This window comes from Miscanthus floridulus, chromosome 4 (genome assembly GCF_019320115.1).
Source record: "Miscanthus floridulus cultivar M001 chromosome 4, ASM1932011v1, whole genome shotgun sequence".
Classification (NCBI taxonomy): Eukaryota; Viridiplantae; Streptophyta; class Magnoliopsida; order Poales; family Poaceae; genus Miscanthus; species Miscanthus floridulus.
In genome coordinates this window covers 26,535,875-26,557,714 of record NC_089583.1, presented here as the reverse complement: position 1 = coordinate 26,557,714, position 21,840 = coordinate 26,535,875, and the positions used below count along the sequence as shown (strand labels likewise).

General features: G+C 44.4%; 1 protein-coding gene across 1 annotated transcript; it reads left to right on the top strand.

Moving 5' to 3' along the window:
- Positions 1-11,360: 11,360 nt before the first annotated feature.
- On the top strand, positions 11,361-18,332 carry LOC136549561 (probable cellulose synthase A catalytic subunit 8 [UDP-forming]). Its single transcript, XM_066540872.1, has 14 exons — positions 11,361-11,568; positions 11,677-11,869; positions 13,097-13,347; positions 13,435-13,534; positions 13,625-13,814; positions 14,261-14,527; positions 14,623-14,968; positions 15,052-15,189; positions 15,324-15,449; positions 15,532-15,744; positions 15,837-16,095; positions 16,240-16,442; positions 16,861-17,211; positions 17,294-18,332. The coding sequence occupies exons 1-14, from the start codon at positions 11,545-11,547 to the stop codon at positions 17,876-17,878; spliced, it is 3,246 nt and encodes a 1,081-aa protein (XP_066396969.1). The 5' UTR covers positions 11,361-11,544; the 3' UTR covers positions 17,879-18,332.
- Positions 18,333-21,840: the final 3,508 nt, after the last annotated feature.

The following is a 21,840-nucleotide window of genomic DNA, read 5'->3' as shown; positions in this document are numbered from 1 at the left end:
TAAACTCCACGGCTTAAGTCAAAAGTACGCTTTCAGTATTTACAGAAATGCCATTCGAACTGTTTCGCTTATAAAATTGTCGTTTTAGCTCCGAATTGATCCATTCAAATCGCGTTAGCTTCGTAATTTCATAAGCTACATGTTGGAGCTACTGTTAGTCAAGTTTGGAACTTTTTAATTTCATGATTAGATTTAATTAAATATAGGGCTATAGGAAAACCCATTTTAATCAGAACTTTCGCATTTTAGCTCCGTTTTTCGTGAACTTCGCGTTGACGTGATCGTAGCGAAACGTAGATTAGTTTTACAGACATTTTATCTTGATTTCAATACTGTTGGTGTACTGTTCTAATGATAGGAATGTTTGCTTTGCATGAATGCTTTTGGAATGTTGTATGTTGTCGTGTTGGTTGCGTTCAGACGGTGAGGAAAACGTTGGAGACCAAGAACTCTTCGACGACCAGCAGGACCAGCACGAGTTTGTGAACCAAGGCAAGTATAACATGGGCCTTCCTTGATGTCCTATTTCACTTTAATCAATTACTCATTTGCATGTGTCTAATTTTGATACCCGTAAGGACATCCTAGTGATTGTTATCCTGTTCCTTGTCTCCTATGGGTTAAATGCATATGGGTAGATTGCTAGTGCTCTAACTGAACTTGATATACATGTTGATGAATAATACTATGGAACAAAGTGAGTAACATGATTTATAACAACTGTTCCATAGGGCGAAAGTGCAAATGACCTTGGTTCATGTTGCTCCCGGCCCTCCATAAGGACTTATCTGTCGGCAAAAGCTGGGACTGACAGTGCAACCGGGAGAGTCATATGGCTCTGACTTTAGCTCAGTAATAGGATCTTTCCTAACTAGTTAGCGGTTACCTTTTTGGCGCAAATGGGGCTTGCCACTTTGGATATAGGGTTGCCTCTGTTCCTATGAGTATAGCCACGATGGATTTGTGCCATAGGAAAGGGGGGTTCCTACATCTGCCTGCCAAGGAAACCTAGCGGCCCTAACTTGTTAGGGAAACCTATGAAATGGCTTCATAGTGTACCCTGCCCGCTCACCTTGGTAGTGACATGGGAGTAATTAACCCGGGCATATGGGGATCACGAGTCACGGTGAATGTGCACCACCTCTGCAGAGGGTAACAAACTGTTATAACAGCCGTGCTCACGGTTACGAGCGGCCCGAAAAACTCACAGAATAACTGGTTAATTGTTGATGATCATTTAAAGTTGTTCAATGATGATATATGGTACACCTGACCCTGATATTTGTTCTTATGGGATTAAACGGGAGCTTAAGCATAACTTGATAATAATTGAGAATAAAAGCTTGACCTATTAAAAATGCTAACTGCAGTAAACCAGAGTCTATCCTTTTTGAGCTTCATAACCCCATGTTAGCTTGCTAAGTACGGAATGTACTTACACTTGTATATTTTCTTTTCTTGGATAAAAATCCTGGATGGGTAACAGATGACAACAGGTATGAGGATTTCCTGGAGGATTATTAGGCTTGTGGTCAACCAGTTGACCTTCCCTATGATGATGGCCATGAGAGTTTTATTATCTTTTTATTATTCTGCTGTGATGTATAAGACTAAGTTTTATTATAACTCTGATGTATGAGACACCGTGATGATACTATTTGTAATTTGTCAGCTTGTGTGTGTGATTGATTCCTGGGCACACACGAGTTTTGTGCATTCAATTTTATCCTTAAAATTGGGTGTGACAAATTGGTATCAGAGCACCCACTAGAGACTACCTTCTGGAAGGTAGAGCTGGTGGTCACCGCATGGAATGATATCATTAATGGACATGAGGTGGAGACTGTCCATAGTGCCCCTGCCAGGAGAGCCCATGCTTTGGATGGCATAGAGGATGCAGCACAGAATGCCTACATCCACTACCATGGTCGTCGCTTCAAGGCCATGAGGGAGGATCGCTTTAGGTTCCTTCCTCGAAATGGTCATGAGGGTGTTTGGCAGGTTTTGGCTCCACCAGAGAATGACCCAACTCTGGAGGCAACGGTGCAGCATGTCCACGCTATGCAGGGAGTGGATGATGAGGTCAAAGGAGAACTGCGTGCATCTTAGAGGGCACAGAGACGTCTTCAGAAACAAGTGGATGAACTTCGAGCACAACTGGGATAGCCATCCATCTACAAGAAGAAGCGCCGTTCCTTCACCATGATTGACACCGCTCCATAGGTGTTAGGTGCCTTGATCTAGATTATCACGTCGTTAGTTCGTGTCCTTATTTAGTCTTGTTGGTCTTGTGAACTTGGTTGATTAGATGTTTGATTTGTGAACTTGGTTGATTTGGTATTTTGCTTGATTGCTGGAAGTTTGTGGGCATGTCCACAACTTCCTTAGAAGGGAACTTTAAATTTAGAATGAAATCTTAATGCAGATGTATCGTTTTATCTTATCTCTGCTGTGCTGATTTCTGGAGTAGCCTGTGTTCTTTATCTGGTAACTCGAAATATGGTAAACCTGACCTTGATATATGTTCTTATGGGAATTAAATGGGAACTTAAGCATAACTTGATAATACTTGAGAATAAAAGCTTGACCTATTAAAAATGCTAACTATAGTAAACCAGAGTCTATCCTTTTTGAGCTTCATAACCCCATGTTAGCTTGCTAAGTACGGAATGTACTTACACTTGTTTATTTTCTTTACTTGGATAAAAATCCCGGATGGGTAACAGACGACAACGGGTATGAGGATTTCCCGGAGGATTATTAGGCTTGTGGTCAACCAGTTGACCTTCCCTGTGATGATGGCCACGAGAGTTTATTATCTTTTTATTATTCCGCTGTGATGTATAAGACTAAGTTTTATTATAACTCTGATGTATGAGACACCGTGATGATACTATATGTAATTTGTCAGCTTATGTGTGTGATTGATTCCTGGGCACACATGAGTTTTGTGCATTCAATTTTATCCTTAAAATTGGGTGTGACAAATTGGTATGGACATTGCTTTCGTCCTGACCAGACGCGTCCTGTCGTCCCAACCGTTAGAGCCATGATCAACTGATCAGACGCTGCCAGCGTCCGGTCACATGCCACCGGACGTGTCCGGTCATAATTTCGCTGCTCTGGAACCTTTCTATACTCGATCGGACGCTGCAGTCCTACGTCCGGTCGATTTGCTGCCTGCGTCCGGTCAATACTAAACGTGTTGTCGGGATGATAAACAGTGCCATCGGTGCATCCGATCACTTTACTGTTTAGCGTCCGGTCGCTGCTGTTGATGCCTGTTGTAGCCGAGTCATTGATCGGAGCGTTCGGTCAATCACCTTCTAGCGCCCGGTCACCTCTATGAGCTCGTTTCTTCGTGATCTTGCGTCCAGCTTGGTTCCTATCTTCGTGCTTGGACTTTGCTTGATATCTTGGGTCTTCTCTTGTGCTTCTAGGGTCTTGCTTATGGTGTTGATCATCGGATCATCACGTCGCCTTCGTCCAAGTCACGTCTTGCATCCTATTGGACTACAAAACAATCACTTGCAAAATTATTAGTCCAATTTGGTTATGTTGGTCATCAAACACCAAAATCCAAAGTAAATGGGCCTAGGATCCATTTTCCTTGCAATCTCCCCATTTTTGGTGATTGATGACAACACGACCAAAACAAGCAAATAATAATTTTTTTGGAATTTATAAACTATTTACTTGCTAGGATGCAATGCAAAAGGGCAATGTTATATGATGCTAAAAGATACCACTTGTAAGACTAAAAGATACCACTTGAAAACTTATCTTGCCCTTTCAAATGTCGCCATGTGGTATTATGGATTTAAGCCTTGCTTTTGGTCCTACAAATTCTCCCCATTACATAGACTAATCCATAATCCACTATTCTCCCTTTTTTGGACCATTACCACTTGTAGACCATTACCATTTGTAAATTATTATGATCTTACTTTTGGTCCTACTTAATGCTTGCTTTTGGTCCTCTAAATTCTCCCCCTTTGAAATCAAACACCGAAAAGGAAGACATTAGTAGCACAAGGGAGGGTCAAACTTTATGATCCCTTGTATGTGGAGCGGAATAGATCACAAAGTTTGACTCTCATATTACATAGACTAAGCTCCCCCTAAATATATGCATACATATGATAGAGAATGTAGTTTACGCATAATTGACAAACTAATGCTCAAGGGAGTTTAATCTATATAATGCATGGAGAAAGCATATAAATACCAAAGTGAAATCAATATGATGATATCGGTTTAGAAATACCACATGTGGAAACCAATTTGATTTCTACCACTTGCAATAGATGGTGGATATTTGAAGTATGATGCTTAACTTCAAGGACTCCATTTTCCTTGCAATGAGACTACTACACACATGATAAGTTTGAAAAGGTGTTAGTCTTAAAGCATCCAACTTGTAGAGCAACCTCCCTCTAAATTTGTGCACACAAGTATAGAATACTTGTAGGACACATGCACATTGATTTTGGAATAAAAAATACCACTTGAAAGATGATATCACATGAATAAGAGAATCATTTTTGAAAGTAATATTTGGGAGAAATTACCTACAATTTGGACTTTAGCACATATTAGATAAAAAAATTATAAAACAAGCTATGTGTCGTGCTCCTAAATAATTTAAAACCATGTAGGTTTGCTCTAAGGGTCAAGAGTGAAACCGAGCAAGCCTACCATATCATTTACCTAGTGTATGCATGATAAAAGATTAAACATGCAAATGTAAACCTAGGTATGAAAAGTAACTAGATGCTAAAAGATACCAATTATAAAAAAATACCACTTGTAGTAAATACAGATTGAAGGAAATTATATATAGTTACCTAACATGGGAAGGGGAATTTAGGTCCATAGTATTCACTAACCCACTTGGCAATGACTTTGTCCATAATGATGCACCCCATGAAATGCACCCATATTTTGTCAAGTCTTCAAATTCCCCAAAGTCCATCGAACTTCTCACTTCTCTTTTGGGATCCAAACCTTCTTGGTGCTCTTCATGATGGAAATGATCTCCTTTGGCACCCAAATGCATTTGACCCCCATTGTTGGCTTGCTTGTTCACCTTGATGGCCACCACCTTGTTATTTTTCTTCTTCTTCAAGAGATAAGGTGTGGAGGCCCTTTTGTCTACCTTGTTGGTGTAGGTGTTGAAGAACTTGCTTGTTTGCTTTTTCTCTTTCTTCTTTGTTCCTCCCCCATTCTTCACCTTGCACTCATAGGACTTGTGGCATATGTAGCAAACCACAGTTTGTCCTTCATCAAGTTTCTTCACTCCCTTGATGGTGTTATCTTGATGAAGTTGGGTTTGCTTCGCTTTGCCTTTTACTTGAGTCAAGTCCTTGGTGAGGCGAGCCACTTCTTGCTTGAGTTGCTCATTCTCCATTGCAATCTCTTGTGTGTATGTATCTACAACAACTTTCTCAACACAAACTTGGTTGCACAAGGGTGAGTCTAAACATAAATCATTGCAAGAAGTAGAAGCATCTTTTTTAGGCTTATCAAAGATAGAACTTTTCTTTTTAGATGCCTTGGTGGGGGTTGTACCAATGGCTTCAAGATTAGCAACTTTATTATTTAGCTCATCACAATGTTTGCACATGGTTTCCATTTTAGCAAGCAAACTTTTATAAGCATCTTGTAAGCTAGCTAACTTTTCTTTAAATTTTTCATTTTTCTTTACTAGTTGCTCATCATTGATTATGCTTGCATTTGTTGTTGCACTAGCCTCAAGTTGCTCAATTTTAGTAGATAGTTCAATATTGAGATTAGCAAACATCTCATATTGTTCAAGCAAAGTTTTATATGCTTATTGTGAATTATCTAGCTTTTCTTTTAATTTTTCGAGCATTTTTTGTTGACTAGTGCAAACTTTAGCATAATTAAGATTTTATTGCACAATTTCATCATAAGAAGGCATTTCATTATCACTCTCACTCTCACTAGAGGATGAGCTTTTGTTACCTCGTGCCATAAGGCACATACGAGAAGAGCTTAATGATAAGTGCTTGTGCCCGCGCCTCTTGTGGTGGTCTTTTTCTTCACTTAAAGAATCATCCCATGACCTTATTGATGTGAGGGTTTGATTCTTGCATGCCTTCTTCTTTGTCTTGGGTGTGGACTTGTTTGGACAAACTTCCACAAAGTGCCCTAATTCACCGCATCCATAGTATCCTCTCTTTCTTTGCTCATTTCTTTGATTGGTGAAGATGATATCTTGAATTTGGATGGGCACACCCTTGACATTGAGCCTTTGGATCATCTTCTCCACCTTGTTGATAAGTTTGATTGATTCTTCATCAAGGTCGGAGGTGGAGGAGGAAGATTGATCATCATCACTTGAATCTTCATCACCATCATCATCATCATCATCATCATCATCATCATCATCATCATCATCATCATCTTCTTCTTCTTCTTCTTCTTCTTCTTCTTCTTCTTCTTCTTCTTCTTCTTCTTCTTCTTCTTCTTCTTCACTCGATGAGCTTGAACTTGAGCTTATCTCAACTTGCTTGCCCTTCATCTTCTTTTTCTTACTACATGCGAGAGCTTTGCCTTTGCTTGATGAAGAGGCTTCTTCTTGACCCATCTTGCATGACATTTCAAATGCCACTATCTTGCCAATGACTATGGCCGGGGTCATGGTGCTCAAGTCCTCTATGTTTGTGAAGGATGGTGATGACGCTTGCATATTTTCTTTGTGGTAGCACGGAGATGATCTTCCTCACGATGTCCACATCATCTAGCTTTGTTAATCCTATTGAATGGAGCTCATTGATAATTAGATTCAAACAAGAATACATATCATGAATAAGCTCATCATCATTCATTTCAAAGGAATCATAATTTTGTTTAGCTAGACAATGTTTTTGCTCACGGACATTAGATGTGCCGTCATGGGGCTCTTGGAGTTTTAACCAAATTTCATGTGCCATATTTAAAGTGGACACTTGGTTAAACACATCTATGCTAAAAGATTCAAACAATCAATTTTTAGCTCTAGCATTGAAATGAATTTTTTTTCTTCACTCTTTGTGAATTTATCATGATTCTTAATGGGTTTCATCCTATCACGAGTGACTCTCCAAACATCCAAGTCTACCGCCTCAAGGTGACAAGCCATTCTAGCTTTATAATAGGGAAAGTTAGTGCCATCAAAGTGCGGAGGTCTAGAGGTATCTATCCCAACCACTCTAAATAGCGTCGACATAACGGTGGTTAAGCCAAAGGTCCAAATTGAGCCAACCAGGCTCTGATACCACTTGAAAAGAACCATGCCGCCTAAGAGGGGGGGGGGGGTGAATTAGGCAACTTAAAATTCTACTTCTAAGCTATGGCCTCTTTTTCTAACCTTAGCAAAACCTATGCAAAAGATAAACTATCTAAATATGTAACTACGGTTTTGCTAATGTGTTGCTATCTCTACCGCAAAACGAGTAAAGTAAACAATACAAATGCGGAAGCTAAACAGCAAGGTAGAGATTTGCAAACTCCCGTCGATGATTCTGTTATTTTTACTGAGGTATCAAGAAGCGCGCAAGCTTCCCCCTAGTCGTCGTTGGAGCCCCTCGCAAGGGCCAAGCTCCTGGTTGGATAACTCCATGGATAGCCTCGGGCCTTCCCCATGCGCAAGTGGGTCTCTGATGTGCCTTCCAGCAAGCCTCTCCCGGATGCTCCTCACCATCTTCACTATCAAGTTTTCGGCCAAAACGTCGTGGGCCTTGTTCCCTCCGGTACACGGTGGCGGCCACACTACAAACTCGGTTGGTGTGATCTCACAAGACTACAAGCCTCTCTGATGTACAACAATGATGCGCGCAAGCACTGGGTGGTAAAAGGTATGCAAACCTCACTAAACACTAGGCCTAAACCTAGAGCAAGCGCATAAGTGGTGGTCTAATCAACCTAAGCACTTTGCAAAAGCACCTACGTTAATCACCTAATGAATCACTAAGCAATATACAAGTGGAGATCACTAAAATGGTGTATCAACACCCTAGATATGTTCCTTCAGCTCCACACACCACTCATTTGGCCGGTTGAGGGTTCTATATTTATAAGCCCCACTGAGAAAGTAGTCATTGGGGACAAAATCCTGCTTTTTTGCTACTGATCGGATGCTGCTTTCGTCCTGACCGGACGCGTTCGGTTGTCCCGACCGTTAGAGCCGTGATCAACTGATCGGACGCTGCCAACGTCCGGTCACATGCCACCGGACGTGTCCGATCGCAATTTCGCTGCTCTAGAACCTTTCTGTACTCGATTGGATGCTGCAATTTTGCGTCCATTCGATTTGCTGCCTGCGTCCAGTCAGTACTGAACGTATTGCCGGGATGATGAACAGTTTCATCGGTGCATCCGGTCACTTTACTGTTCAGCATTCGGTCGCTGCTGCTGACGCCTGCTGTAGCAGAGTCACTGATCGGAGCGTCTAGTCGATCACCTTTCAGTGTCCGGTCGATCACCTTCCAGCGTCCGGTCAGCTCTATGAGCTCGTTTCTTCGTGATCTTGCGTCCGGCTTGGTTCCTATCTTCGTGCTTAGACTTTGCTTGATATCTTAGGTCTTCTCTTGTGCTTCTAGGGTCTTGTTTATGGTGTTAATCATCGGATCATCACGTCGCCTTCGTCCAAGTCACGTCTTGCATCCTATTGGACTACAAAACAATCACTTGCAAATTTATTAGTCTAATTTGGTTGTGTTGGTCATCAAACTCTAAAATCCAAAGTAAATGGGCCTAGGGTCCATTTTCCTTATAGACGGTGCGGTAGAGCGGGTAGCTGACGTTGTGGTGGAGCGCGACGACGACGTTCGGGTCAAGCCTACATGGGAGCTCGGCCTCGTGGTTGGTGAACAAGACCACGAAGACGCGCTCCACCAGGTGGTGGTCCTTGTGGCACGCGTGGTGGAGCAGGCTAGACCCGGGTCCCCTGCCGTGGAGCTAGCAGCGGACGATGAGGAAATAGTAGCTGATAAGGACGGGGACGGTGTAGGGAGTCACTGGCGGCACTGTAGGGCCTCGTCCCAGGGAGCTTGGAGCTCAAGCTCGGCATCTGTCCTTGCCTCGGACGCTGCCGCTGAGCACTCCAGCAGTCCAATGCCGGAGACGCCCTCGCCTCACCGAAGCCGCCTCCGCCGGAGCTGCGCCGCACCAGCCCGCGATTCCGCCCGTAGCAGCCAGACGTCGGAGCTCGCCACCACGGGCACTAGGGCTTGCCCGCCGCCACCCTGCTGCGCAGAGCTCCCAGCAGCGGAGCCGAGTGCGGTCAGCACGGAGCACCCACATGCTTTGAAGCCGACACCGCGCCAGAGGCCGGAGCTAAGCGCCGCCGGCACCAAGGCAGTCGGCGCCACCGCTGTGCTCTCTCCCTCTGGAGCGGCAGCAGTTGGAGCGGGTCCTACCTGGAGCAGAGGCAACGGCCGCACTCACCTCGGGAAGGAGAAGGGGAGGAGCTTGACGGAGGCGACGGCCAAACGTGATAGAATGCTATTTCTAGGTGACGTTGCGTTCTTTCGTTGGTATTTTACGGAGCAACAAAGTTTCTATGGTATTTTCTGAATACAACGATCTTTTAATGCTATGAGACCAATTTTTCCAAAAAAAAAATTCAATCTGTTCTAAATTATAAGACGTTTTGTCTTTTCTAGACATATAACTTAATGTCTAGATACATAGTAAAACCTATGAATCTAGAAATGCCAAAACATCTTATAATTTGGGACCGAGAAAGTATATATTTAGCTTTCTCCACTCCACTGTGACTGTGTGGCTCCCCTCAGGCCCTCACATGTCATGGCTTTTATATATTTCTTTTTCAAGAATGAATGAGGTGAGGGAATTACGTGATGGAATACACTTATTTTATGAGACCATGTTTGTTAAGGTCACCCTTACTCCACTTAGAGTAGTGTTAATGATGTACCGTACCACATATGACCACATTTTCCATCAATTCTCGCAATTACCATATATCTAAGTAATGTATCCATAACCATGTTGTACTCCGTATTAATTTACCTACATCTGATAATACTATACAAATATATATTTAATACCAACTATTAATAAATGCCCAATTGTACGGTAACTTTGCAATAATTTTTTTTCATGTGTCATTATGTTTGTTGGGAACCCTAAAATGTTTTAACAGTTGCAAATATCTGAATAATCGTAGATTGTTGGCACTGAGAGACGTACAGAAGATAACAGTAACTATTACTCCAAAAAAAAAATACAAATCTTGTTGTGTGCAATATTATAGTGTAGGAGTATGTTACTCCCTCCATCCCAAAATAGATGATCTTATAGTTTTGAGCATGGAAATTTCTAAGGAGTGGAAAGATGTGCTCCACAGAAAATAAGAAGAGAGATAGATGGATAGAGATAGAGATGTATTGAGAAAAATAAAGACCTATTCAGAAAAGAGAAAAGATGCATTGAGATGCTATAAGGCCACTCCCAACCATAAAACTAGATGATTTCTATATTCATTAGTTAGGATGCCAACTAAGCAAAAAGATGTTATGACACTTCAATTAAAGAAGAGAGATGAGAAAATGATTTCTTAGATAAGAAACCATGTCTACCCAAAAACCAAGACATGAACAAATGTGATAGATATAGTTGATGAAGAGATAAGACATATAATTGGACAAAAAAGGTTATTCTATGGAAGCTATCCATTAGGAACATAGTTTCTATACATAGTATACAAATATATTAATAGCCATAAAAACTACTTTTGGTTTATAGCACTGAGACAAAATTAGAATTTTATAAGGTTATTATCTATTTCGAAAGGAGGGAGTACATGGAATAACCCATCTTGCATTACATAATAACCTTTTGCTTCGGTATCACTGTCATAGGAAAATAATTACTTCTATGTTATCGTTGTTCTATCTAAAATAATTAGCTCAGTAATGACGAGACGTTGGGCTTATTTTATGGGAACACACATGCCGCGTTTCACACTTGTGTGCACCTACCAATTAGTCCGACCGCCAGCATATCTTCCGTCGGTGCTCAGGACCGACAGTGAGCTCTCACTGCCACGTGGGCCCCGCACGGCGCCAGCTCACCCTTCTTCCACCTCCCGCCTCACTGGCACACTCTCCCCGACACCGCCTCCCGCCAACTCGGCATTAAACTAATCCCGAACCAGCCCACCAGACGCACGCAGATTAACTAGACTCAAAATCGCCTCGCCGCGCTGCAATAATCTTTTGTCAATTCTTAATCCCTCGCGTCGAAAGCGACAGCGGAACCAACTCACGTTGCCGCGGCTTCCTCCATCGGTGCGGTGCCCTGTCCTTTTCTCTCCTCACTCCTCTCCCGCCCCGCCCCGCCCCGCCCCACTACTACTTACTGGTACCAGCACTCTCGCAGCGGGAGATGCGGTGCTGATCCGTGCCCCCCCTGCTCGCATCTCGGGAGTGGTGCCGGCTCGTGTCGGCTCGGCTCTGCCCAGGCCCCAGGCCAGCTCCCTCGTCGGTTCTTGGCGAGCTCTCCTGCCCTGCCATGGAGGGCGACGCGGACGGCGTGGTGAGTGGCGGGAGATCTCAGCTGCATTCCGTTTCGTGTTGGGGTTGGATCTTGGGAGAGAAAGACTGAATGTTGCGATCTGCTGTGTGTGCGTGTGCGCGTGTGCAGAAGTCGGGGAGGCGCGGGGGCGGGCAGGTGTGCCAGATCTGCGGCGACGGCGTCGGCACCACGGCGGAGGGGGACGTCTTCACCGCCTGCGACGTCTGCGGGTTCCCCGTGTGCCGCCCCTGCTACGAGTACGAGCGCAAGGACGGTACACAGGCGTGCCCCCAGTGCAAGACCAAGTACAAGCGCCACAAGGGTAAATTTGTAGTCTCTTCTCCATTCCATTTGTTTGATCTTAGCTGTCTCCGAACCCGATTCTGGAGTCACTAGGAAAGTTTGGATCTTTCACAAGGAGCAGAGCAAAAATGATATTGTTTCTATTTGGGAAAAAGTCTACTTAACCCCCCACCTATCGACCATGGTCTACTTTACCCCCAAACTATAAAACCGTCTATTTTACTTCCCGGGCGGTTTTCGACGGTGATTTTGCTACAGTAACGGTGGTTTTTTTTATAGTGAGGGTGATTTTGTCTTTTTCTTTTTTATTTATTTCTGGTGAATTTTTAAAAAATCATAGTAAATCACAGAAAAATTATAAAATGGAAAAATCTAATTTTGTTGGACTCCACATGAGTAGATCTACACAATGAGCATATAATATAATATGCTTTAGTACAAAATTTTTGTTATAGTTTTAGATTAATTGGGAAATCCAATTTTGTCTGTAATTAATTGGAACAATTCATAGCTGCAGCTTCTGTGGTCCAATTATGGTGAAATTTTTATGTTAGGCTAATTATTGTATGCTTGAACTATAGTAAAAATTTTGTACTCATTGGACCATGTATAACTTAGTTATAGATAAATTCCAATTAATTACAGACAAAATTAGATTTTCCAATTAATCTAAAGGTACAGCAAAACCTTTGTACTAAAGCATACCACATTATATGTTAACTATGTAGATCTACTCATGTGGAGTCCAACAAAATTGGATTTTCCATTTTATGATTTTTCTATGATTTACTATGATTTTTCTAAGATTCAGCGAAAATAAATAAAAAGGAAAACCACTGTTACTGTAGCAAAATCACCGTCGAAAACCGCCGGGAGGGGTAAAATAGACAGTTTTGAAAAGTTCAGGAGGTAAAATAGACGGTTTTATAGTTTGGGGGGGTGAAGTAGACCATGGTTGATAGGTAGGGGGGTTAAGTAGACTTTTTCCTTTCTATTTGTGATGGATCTCATGGCATTTTCGGTCAGAGAGGGCATATTAGTTCTGTCACTATCACTGGATCCTACTTTAGCTTGTAGCATGGCTTAGTCTTGTCTTTGTGTGAATTCTGTTAAACTGTAGGTAGGAGGAAAAATAGTAACTGGAGTTCTATATGATGTGACATCCGGGACTTTTCTGCTTTAGAATAGCAAAAGATGGTTGATAGGTTTTGTTAAGCATTCTCTGAACTGTGTATGAATCCTTCAGGGAGCCCGGCGATCCGTGGGGAGGAAGGTGATGAAACTGATGCCGATGATGCTAGCGACTTCAACTACCCTGCATCTGGCAATGAAGACCAGAAGCAGAAGATTGCTGACAGGATGCGCAGCTGGCGCATGAATGCTGGGGGCAGTGGGGATGTTGGCCGCCCCAAGTATGACAGTGGCGAGATCGGGCTTACCAAGTATGACAGTGGTGAGATCCCTCGGGGATACATCCCGTCAGTCACTACCAGCCAGGTTGGTGCCACTACTATTAAGACATTGTGCTTAAAAATGAAAATCTTCGGATATGCAATGATGCTTACTTTCTGAATTGATCTGCAGATCTCGGGAGAAATCCCTGGTGCTTCCCCTGACCATCATATGATGTCCCCCACTGGGAACATTGGCAAGCGTGCTCCATTTCCCTATGTGAATCATTCACGTATGTTTATTTTTTTGCCATGGTCTCTCATGTTTCAGATTACACCTGTTTGATGTGAAGATCTAATGATTGTTTCTTGCTCCATTACAGCAAATCCGTCAAGGGAATTCTCTGGTAGCATTGGGAATGTTGCCTGGAAAGAGAGGGTTGATGGCTGGAAAATGAAGCAGGATAAGGGAACAATTCCCATGACGAATGGCACGAGCATTGCTCCCTCTGAGGGTCGGGGTGTTGGTGATATTGATGCATCAACTGATTACAACATGGAAGACGCCTTATTGTGAGTTCCAACATCCAACACCCTCCTTCAGCTCATTCATGTTTTACAGGATCATATGTTGTTTAGTTCTAATGTTTTCTTTAATTAGCATAGTTACATTCACAAAAAAAAGGGAAAAAAAAGCTTGAGTTATTTCCTCTGTGTAGATGAATGTAAGAGTTGGAGGTTTGTCTTTATGTTCCCAAATTAATGACCTGTTTACACTTTTATGGAAGGTCACACTTATTCTATTATCAGGATTAGTACAAATCAAAGTGAAGGGTGTACTTTACCTTGAAAGCAGAACATTGTATTTATATCTTAGAATTATATAACTTTAACTAAAATGCACAAACCTGTCATGCTCAAATTACTGTAACAGTGAGCAATTGTGTCAGTCCAACCCTTTATTGCTATATTTTCTTCAACACATATTTGAACATTAATTTGTGCCATCTGAATTGCAGGAACGATGAAACTCGCCAGCCTCTATCTAGGAAAGTTCCACTTCCTTCCTCCAGGATAAATCCATACAGGATGGTCATTGTGCTACGATTGATTGTTCTAAGCATCTTCTTGCACTACCGTATCACAAATCCTGTGCGCAATGCATACCCATTGTGGCTTCTATCTGTTATATGTGAGATCTGGTTCGCTCTTTCCTGGATATTGGATCAGTTCCCAAAGTGGTTTCCAATCAACCGGGAGACTTACCTTGATAGACTGGCATTAAGGTGATCTCTTTTCCAGTTCTCTAGTACATTGTTCGAACACAAACTGAATTTGTTCATATCACTTATGTTTGTTACTGTTCCATTTCCTCTAACAGGTATGACCGGGAAGGTGAGCCATCTCAGTTGGCTGCTGTTGACATTTTTGTCAGTACAGTCGACCCAATGAAGGAGCCTCCTCTTGTCACTGCCAATACCGTTCTATCCATTCTTGCTGTGGATTACCCTGTGGATAAGGTCTCTTGCTATGTATCTGACGATGGAGCTGCAATGCTGACATTTGATGCACTAGCTGAGACTTCAGAGTTTGCTAGAAAATGGGTACCATTTGTTAAGAAGTACAACATTGAACCTAGAGCTCCTGAATGGTACTTCTCCCAGAAAATTGATTACTTGAAGGACAAAGTGCACCCTTCATTTGTTAAAGACCGCCGGGCCATGAAGGTCTTTCTTCTTTGTGAACGGCTATATATTGATTTTCTAGTTGTAATCCAATACTGACGCGTCTTAACAAAAAATCATTGCAGAGAGAATATGAAGAATTCAAAGTTAGGATAAATGGCCTTGTTGCTAAGGCACAGAAGGTTCCCGAGGAAGGATGGATCATGCAAGATGGCACACCATGGCCAGGAAACAATACCAGGGACCATCCTGGAATGATTCAGGTTAGCATCTACAGAATGAAACTTCTGTTACTCAATCTTCTGCTAATGTGCTTGATAGTAGTTTTTTCCTTTTCCTTTCTCTTTAAAGTTGAAAGGAATTTGCTTTGCTAACTCCTCTTTCTCATCATACTCAGGTTTTCCTTGGTCACAGTGGTGGCCTTGATACTGAGGGCAATGAGCTCCCCCGTTTGGTCTATGTTTCTCGTGAAAAGCGTCCTGGATTCCAGCATCACAAGAAAGCTGGTGCCATGAATGCTCTTGTAAGTAGTTATATATTAGAAACAGTGCAAAACTATCAACTTCAATATGTGGGTTGTGATGGTGGATTTCTTTTTTTCACAGGTTCGTGTCTCAGCTGTGCTTACCAATGGACAATATATGTTGAATCTTGATTGTGATCACTACATCAACAACAGTAAGGCTCTCAGGGAAGCTATGTGCTTCCTTATGGATCCTAACCTAGGAAGGAGTGTCTGCTATGTTCAGTTTCCCCAGAGGTTCGATGGTATTGATAGGAATGATCGATATGCCAACAGGAACACCGTGTTTTTTGATGTAAGCCACAAATTGTGTTTTAATATTCTCCATCAATGTTATGACTATTGGGTGCACAAATTCTAAAGTTTCTAATTGCCTGTTTACCACAGATTAACTTGAGAGGTCTTGATGGCATCCAAGGACCAGTTTATGTGGGAACTGGTTGTGTTTTCAACAGAACAGCTCTATATGGTTATGAGCCCCCAATTAAGCAAAAGAAGAAGGGTGGTTTCTTGTCATCACTATGTGGTGGCAGGAAGAAGGCAAGCAAATCAAAGAAGAAGGGCTCAGACAAGAAAAAGTCACAGAAGCATGTGGACAGTTCTGTGCCAGTATTCAATCTTGAAGATATAGAGGAGGGAGTTGAAGGTACACCTTTATTTTTTAGATGTTCATGGTTAAGACTAATGTTTAGTTTCTGAAAAGTGTACCTTTCTGTCTCATGCTGTTTTTTCTTGTATATTTTGGTGGGTTTTGAAACATGTGTCCATGTTGTCATTTTTGATATGGCAGGCGCTGGATTTGATGATGAGAAATCACTTCTTATGTCTCAAATGAGCTTGGAGAAGAGATTTGGCCAATCCGCAGCTTTTGTTGCCTCCACTCTGATGGAATATGGTGGTGTTCCTCAGTCCGCAACTCCGGAATCTCTTCTGAAAGAAGCTATCCATGTTATAAGTTGTGGTTATGAGGACAAGTCTGAATGGGGAACTGAGGTAACGTGACAAACTGAGAATCCTCAGATCAATACTGTTTTGATTTGTACTGTGGAAACAATAGGGGGACAGCCGCAGATATACATTGGGAATTGGAGTAACGTGTAACCCTGAGCACAGAATCTGAATCTGTGTTAGATAGCCAGGAATGCAAAATTTTCTGGAATCCTGCTTGGCTTGGTCGACAACCAGAACAAACTCTTAAATTCTTCAACAATAAGAATAAAATGGAGAAACCATTCAATGCAAAAACATGGATGAATCAAATGTTTTGGAGGGGGAAAATCTGTTTCTGCTCTTGCTTTTAGTTCAGAGCACACTTCCTGTTCTATTATTGCAATTTGATAACCATATGTTAAAGTTAGCAATAGTAAGACTATTTCTTGGTTAGCATTAACAAGTTTATTTCAAATTGCAGATTGGGTGGATCTATGGTTCTGTGACAGAAGATATTCTTACTGGATTCAAGATGCACGCACGAGGCTGGCGGTCAATTTACTGCATGCCTAAGCGGCCAGCTTTCAAGGGATCTGCTCCCATCAATCTTTCAGATCGTCTGAACCAAGTGCTCCGGTGGGCTCTTGGTTCTGTGGAAATTCTTTTCAGTCGGCATTGCCCCTTATGGTACGGCTATGGAGGACGCCTGAAGTTCTTGGAGAGATTTGCTTACATCAACACCACCATTTACCCGCTCACGTCTATCCCACTTCTCATTTATTGTATTCTGCCTGCCATCTGTCTGCTCACTGGGAAGTTCATCATCCCAGAGGTAAGCATGGGTTACATAAGAGTGTTCTTTATTACGAGGAGCATTCAACAACAATACTGATGGAATCTATCTTGGAATGCAGATTAGCAACTTCGCTAGTATTTGGTTCATTTCTCTCTTTATTTCAATTTTTGCCACTGGTATCCTCGAGATGAGGTGGAGTGGTGTTGGAATTGACGAGTGGTGGAGGAATGAACAATTCTGGGTCATTGGAGGTATCTCTGCCCACCTTTTCGCCGTCTTCCAGGGTCTCCTCAAGGTGCTTGCCGGTATCGACACCAACTTCACTGTCACCTCAAAGGCCTCAGATGAAGACGGTGACTTTGCGGAGCTGTACATGTTCAAGTGGACGACCCTTCTGATCCCGCCAACGACCATTCTGATCATCAACCTGGTCGGTGTTGTTGCTGGTATCTCCTACGCTATCAACAGCGGTTACCAGTCATGGGGGCCGCTCTTTGGCAAGCTCTTCTTCGCCTTCTGGGTGATTGTTCACTTGTACCCATTCCTCAAGGGTCTCATGGGTCGGCAAAACCGCACCCCGACCATCGTGGTTGTCTGGGCAATCCTGTTGGCGTCCATCTTCTCCTTGCTGTGGGTTCGCATCGACCCGTTCACCACCCGTGTCACTGGCCCAGATACTCAAACATGTGGCATCAACTGCTAGGAAAGTGGAAGGTTTGTAGAAACAGAGAAATACCACGACCCGTGTTTTTGAGAATACGGATGTGCCACTGCCATCAATTGTCTAAGTTATATTATAAGCAGGTGGCATTATTTACAGCTACGTACAGACCAGGAGATATTGTTTGTCACAAAGTTACTTGTGTTGAAGGGTGGGCCTGGTGCAAGCGGTAGAGTCTTACCGTTTGTGACCGGAAGGTTTCGGGTTCGAGTCGCGGTTTCCTCGCATTGCACAGGCGAGGGTAAGGCTTGCCACTGACACCCTTCCCAGATCTCGCACAGAGCGGGAGCTCTATGCACTGGGTATAAAGTTACTTTGTTATGCATTCTTTTGTTGATATAAGTTATACTACTTTGTGGAGAGTGCCTGGCAGACGAGTTTTGTAATGTTATGAAGAACAAAGAAATAAGTTAGTTTGCATTCTTTCAATTTCCAAGTGTTCTTGTCTCCTGGCAGTATTTAATTCGTGCATTTTGGATTGAACATTCTTTATTTATATAATTAGTCTGGTGCTCAAGATTCAACCTAATTGGCTGATTCTAGCAGAGTAAAAAGGATTCTAGCAGTCTGGTGCTCAAGATTCAACCTAATTGCTCAAGTATTAATGGGCTGCTGAAAAAGATCAAAGCACATTAACTGTAAGATACACATTGGCATTAAACTGTTTTGCCTATATGATCGTGCATATCTCCTTCCCAGTTCCCACTGGGACAGGACCATTGGATTTCCTTAAACTATTGTCTTCTACCTAATAAAATGAATGATAAACATTTGGCTGTATTTCCTTACTACCAGTGGTGGAGCTAGGATTTTTGTCGAGGGTATGCCGACCTAAAATTTTTATACGCAAAACGATAAAATCTTAAAAATTGCCTATATTGCGGTAACTTCAGGCATGCGCATTGAAGTCGCTGCAATATTTTTTAGTCATTTGCATGAGGTCTACCTCTGCATTAACAAAACATAAAAACAATGCACATGGAAATCTTGGGGCTGTAGGAAACATGTTTTTTTAGGAACAACGCTGATATGTCCGTGGTGCGCTCAATCATGAAACGTTAACTTTATTGATTACGGAGAAGCATTACAGTAACTAGTTGAGCATTGCAAATGGACATCACCTGAATCTGATTGGTGGTACACTTCCGGTATCACCTAGCTAAATAAACTAACGTACCACCTAAATCAGATTGGTGTATGTCGGGTTCAAAAACCCGGGGTCTCTCACAGACCGGCTTCCCAACAAAGGCTCAGCCCAAGCTGACAACGCGCAACTTATGGGCCGGCCCAAGTATCAGAACGAAGGGCCAGAAAGGCGATCCAATCACTGACCGGAAGGCCTAGCCAAGGAGGAACGGCGCCCGCTTTCCGACTCCGGCCCACCTCTCCGACCGGAGCGCTCGCTTCGGTCTCCAGCCCGCCCCCGGACGGCCTCTCCGACCGGAAGGCCCGGCAAAGCACTACCTCCGACTCCGACTCCGACCCCACGTCTCCGACCGGGGTACGCCGAAACCCTGCCCGCTACTCTTCTACGACTAGCACAACCAGAACCGACTAGGACCAACCGACCGGGGACGCCCGCTCGGAAGGGACCAGGAAACAAACGGAGAAAGCGAGGCAAGGCGCACAAGTCAAACCATGATACCAGGGACCGTACCCTGTACACCTGCAGGAACAGTACTCTGCAACCGCCCTGACACAAACAATATTGTAGGCGTGGACATTTCCCTCTACAGTATTGTGGGCGCCGCTAACTTCCATACGGTAAGGACCCCTACATGCCTTTGGGCATCGACAGTGTTGTGGGCGCCGGGATTTACCGTACCGAGTGAACATGGTGAAACTCCTCACATGCCTCTGGGCATCAACAATATATGCAGGAGCCGACATCTGCCATACTCGAAACAAGACGACGTAACCTCCCACGTGCATCTGACATCCAGCAGTGTTGTGGGCGCCTACCATCATCCTGTACCCACCGGCGTGGGCAACAAGACTTAGAAGCATACGTACTCTCTCCCTCTCACTTGTAAGGCCATCCTCTTCATCTATAAAAGGGGATGCGCTCTCTCCCAAAGAAAAGAACCCAAGTTGATCCAAGCTCACTAGCTCACAACCACAGAATTGTCAGGTTCGGACCTCAAGCACACGCTTGAACACTTAGCTTATAGCGGAGCTCCTGTCGCTCTCGGCCCTTCCGACCGTAGCCAATCGGACCTCTTGTACACCCCATCTTTCTCCTTCTCGTTTGTAACCCCACAGTAAACTTCGAGCACCTAGGCTCAGGAATAAAGTCACCGACCGACTCAAACTGGACGTAGGACGCGTTGCCTGAACCAGTATAAACCCTGTGTCATTGAGTGCTAGGCCACCTCCGATCACAACGTACGACAAAACTACAAATATTTATGTGTTGGTCACTTTCTGCACCGATAGTTGGCGCCGTCCGTGGGGAGGACGCCGTACGTTCAACACTTTTTGGTCATCGGATGGCCCACTTTTCCGCCACCCTCTCCGTGGCGGGCTCAGGTGATACGATTCGCTTTGGCTCACTGGAGTTTCCCGCACTCTCACCTGTTGGAATGTGGGTTCCACCCGTCTTTGAGTCATCCCAGGCCTTCCTCTTCGAAAGCCTGGACTTCGTCGCCGACCGGCTAGGCGTACTACGCCTCCACGAGGAGACATTCGTTTCGGCACCCGTCGAAGGGGCACCCTCCATCGACTCTGGGACGCACGACTTCGACGACGCGGCATCTGCGTTTCATTCCGAGCAAACTCTCTGCTCAAACCCTGCTGTGAGTAATGTACATGTTGTTATTTACTTACTATTCTCTATCTTTCGCCGATTACCCAGAGAGACCCCATTGTCCCCGACGCGATGGCCATACGAGCGGCAGGGACAAAGCCAGAAAAAAATTTAGGAGGGGCTGAACAAAAGAATAGAGGCTTTTTTTATCTTCTCTTAACCTTAGCTCCTCCTACCTAATACAATATGCATAAAATTTCAAGGGAGGGCTTCGGGGGGCTCCACGTGCCCAGGATCGGTAGGGGTGGCTAGAGCCCCTCCAGCCCCACCGCTGCCTCCGTCGCTGACGACCGGTTCCCCTACGGCCTCGCGTCTCCCGCGGACGCGTACGCCTGGGGGCTCCGAAGGACGCCGGCACCGCCCCCTCTCATGTCCGAATTCGTGGGAATGGCGAGCTATGCTCCCACCTGTTTCCTCGACCTCATGGATGACGATGGCGAGAGTGACGGCTCCAGCATCGGCGACATGGCGCCTAGCCATTGTCCGTCCTGGGAGTGCGCTATGGCGGACGCTCCGGGACACCCATCGGCGGAAGCAGAGTCCTCACAGACTCACACCTCACCGGACTCTTGTGCGGAGACCCCTGAGCTCACACGGGAGCACGCCGAGGCACTACGACAACAGTGGCTGCATCAGCCACCGACTGCGCCAGCGCACTCGGTGCACCATGCTACGCCCCGTGCGCATAGACCGGCAAGCGGCGCTCGGGGTCATGCCCGTCGGGTCCAGCACAACACCATGGACAGGGGGAACGACCCCCCCATAGTTCGCTCAGGCCAATCAGAACATCGCCGCCGCGGCAATGCTTCTACGCGGCCTATCTGAGCCAAACGACCCTCATGAACAGGCGATCCACCGGAACCTCCGGGCACTAGTGGAGACCACCGCCATTCAACAAGTAGAGAGCTCTGTATCGCGATGCCGACTCGTGGCCTCGCTCCCCACCAGGGGAATGGGGACGCAGCAGATGGGTCGCCCCACCCGATCACCGCGACGACCGCCGAGCGCGGCACAGGAGGCCACATTGGCACCTCGTCTTGACTTGACGACTGCACTGTAACAACCGCCTATCTACACAGGGCTTGGGCCGAACCAAGACACGCGCAGCAGCGACCGGAGTCCTAGCCCTGATGACCCG

Coding starts and splice junctions, on each gene's coding strand:
- LOC136549561 (XM_066540872.1), top strand. CDS start 11,545: ATGGAGGGCGACGCGGACGGCGTG. Junction 11,569..11,676: donor AGGGCGACGCGGACGGCGTG/GTGAGTGGCGGG, acceptor GCGCGTGTGCAG/AAGTCGGGGAGGCGCGGGGG. Junction 16,096..16,239: donor TATAGAGGAGGGAGTTGAAG/GTACACCTTTAT, acceptor TTGATATGGCAG/GCGCTGGATTTGATGATGAG.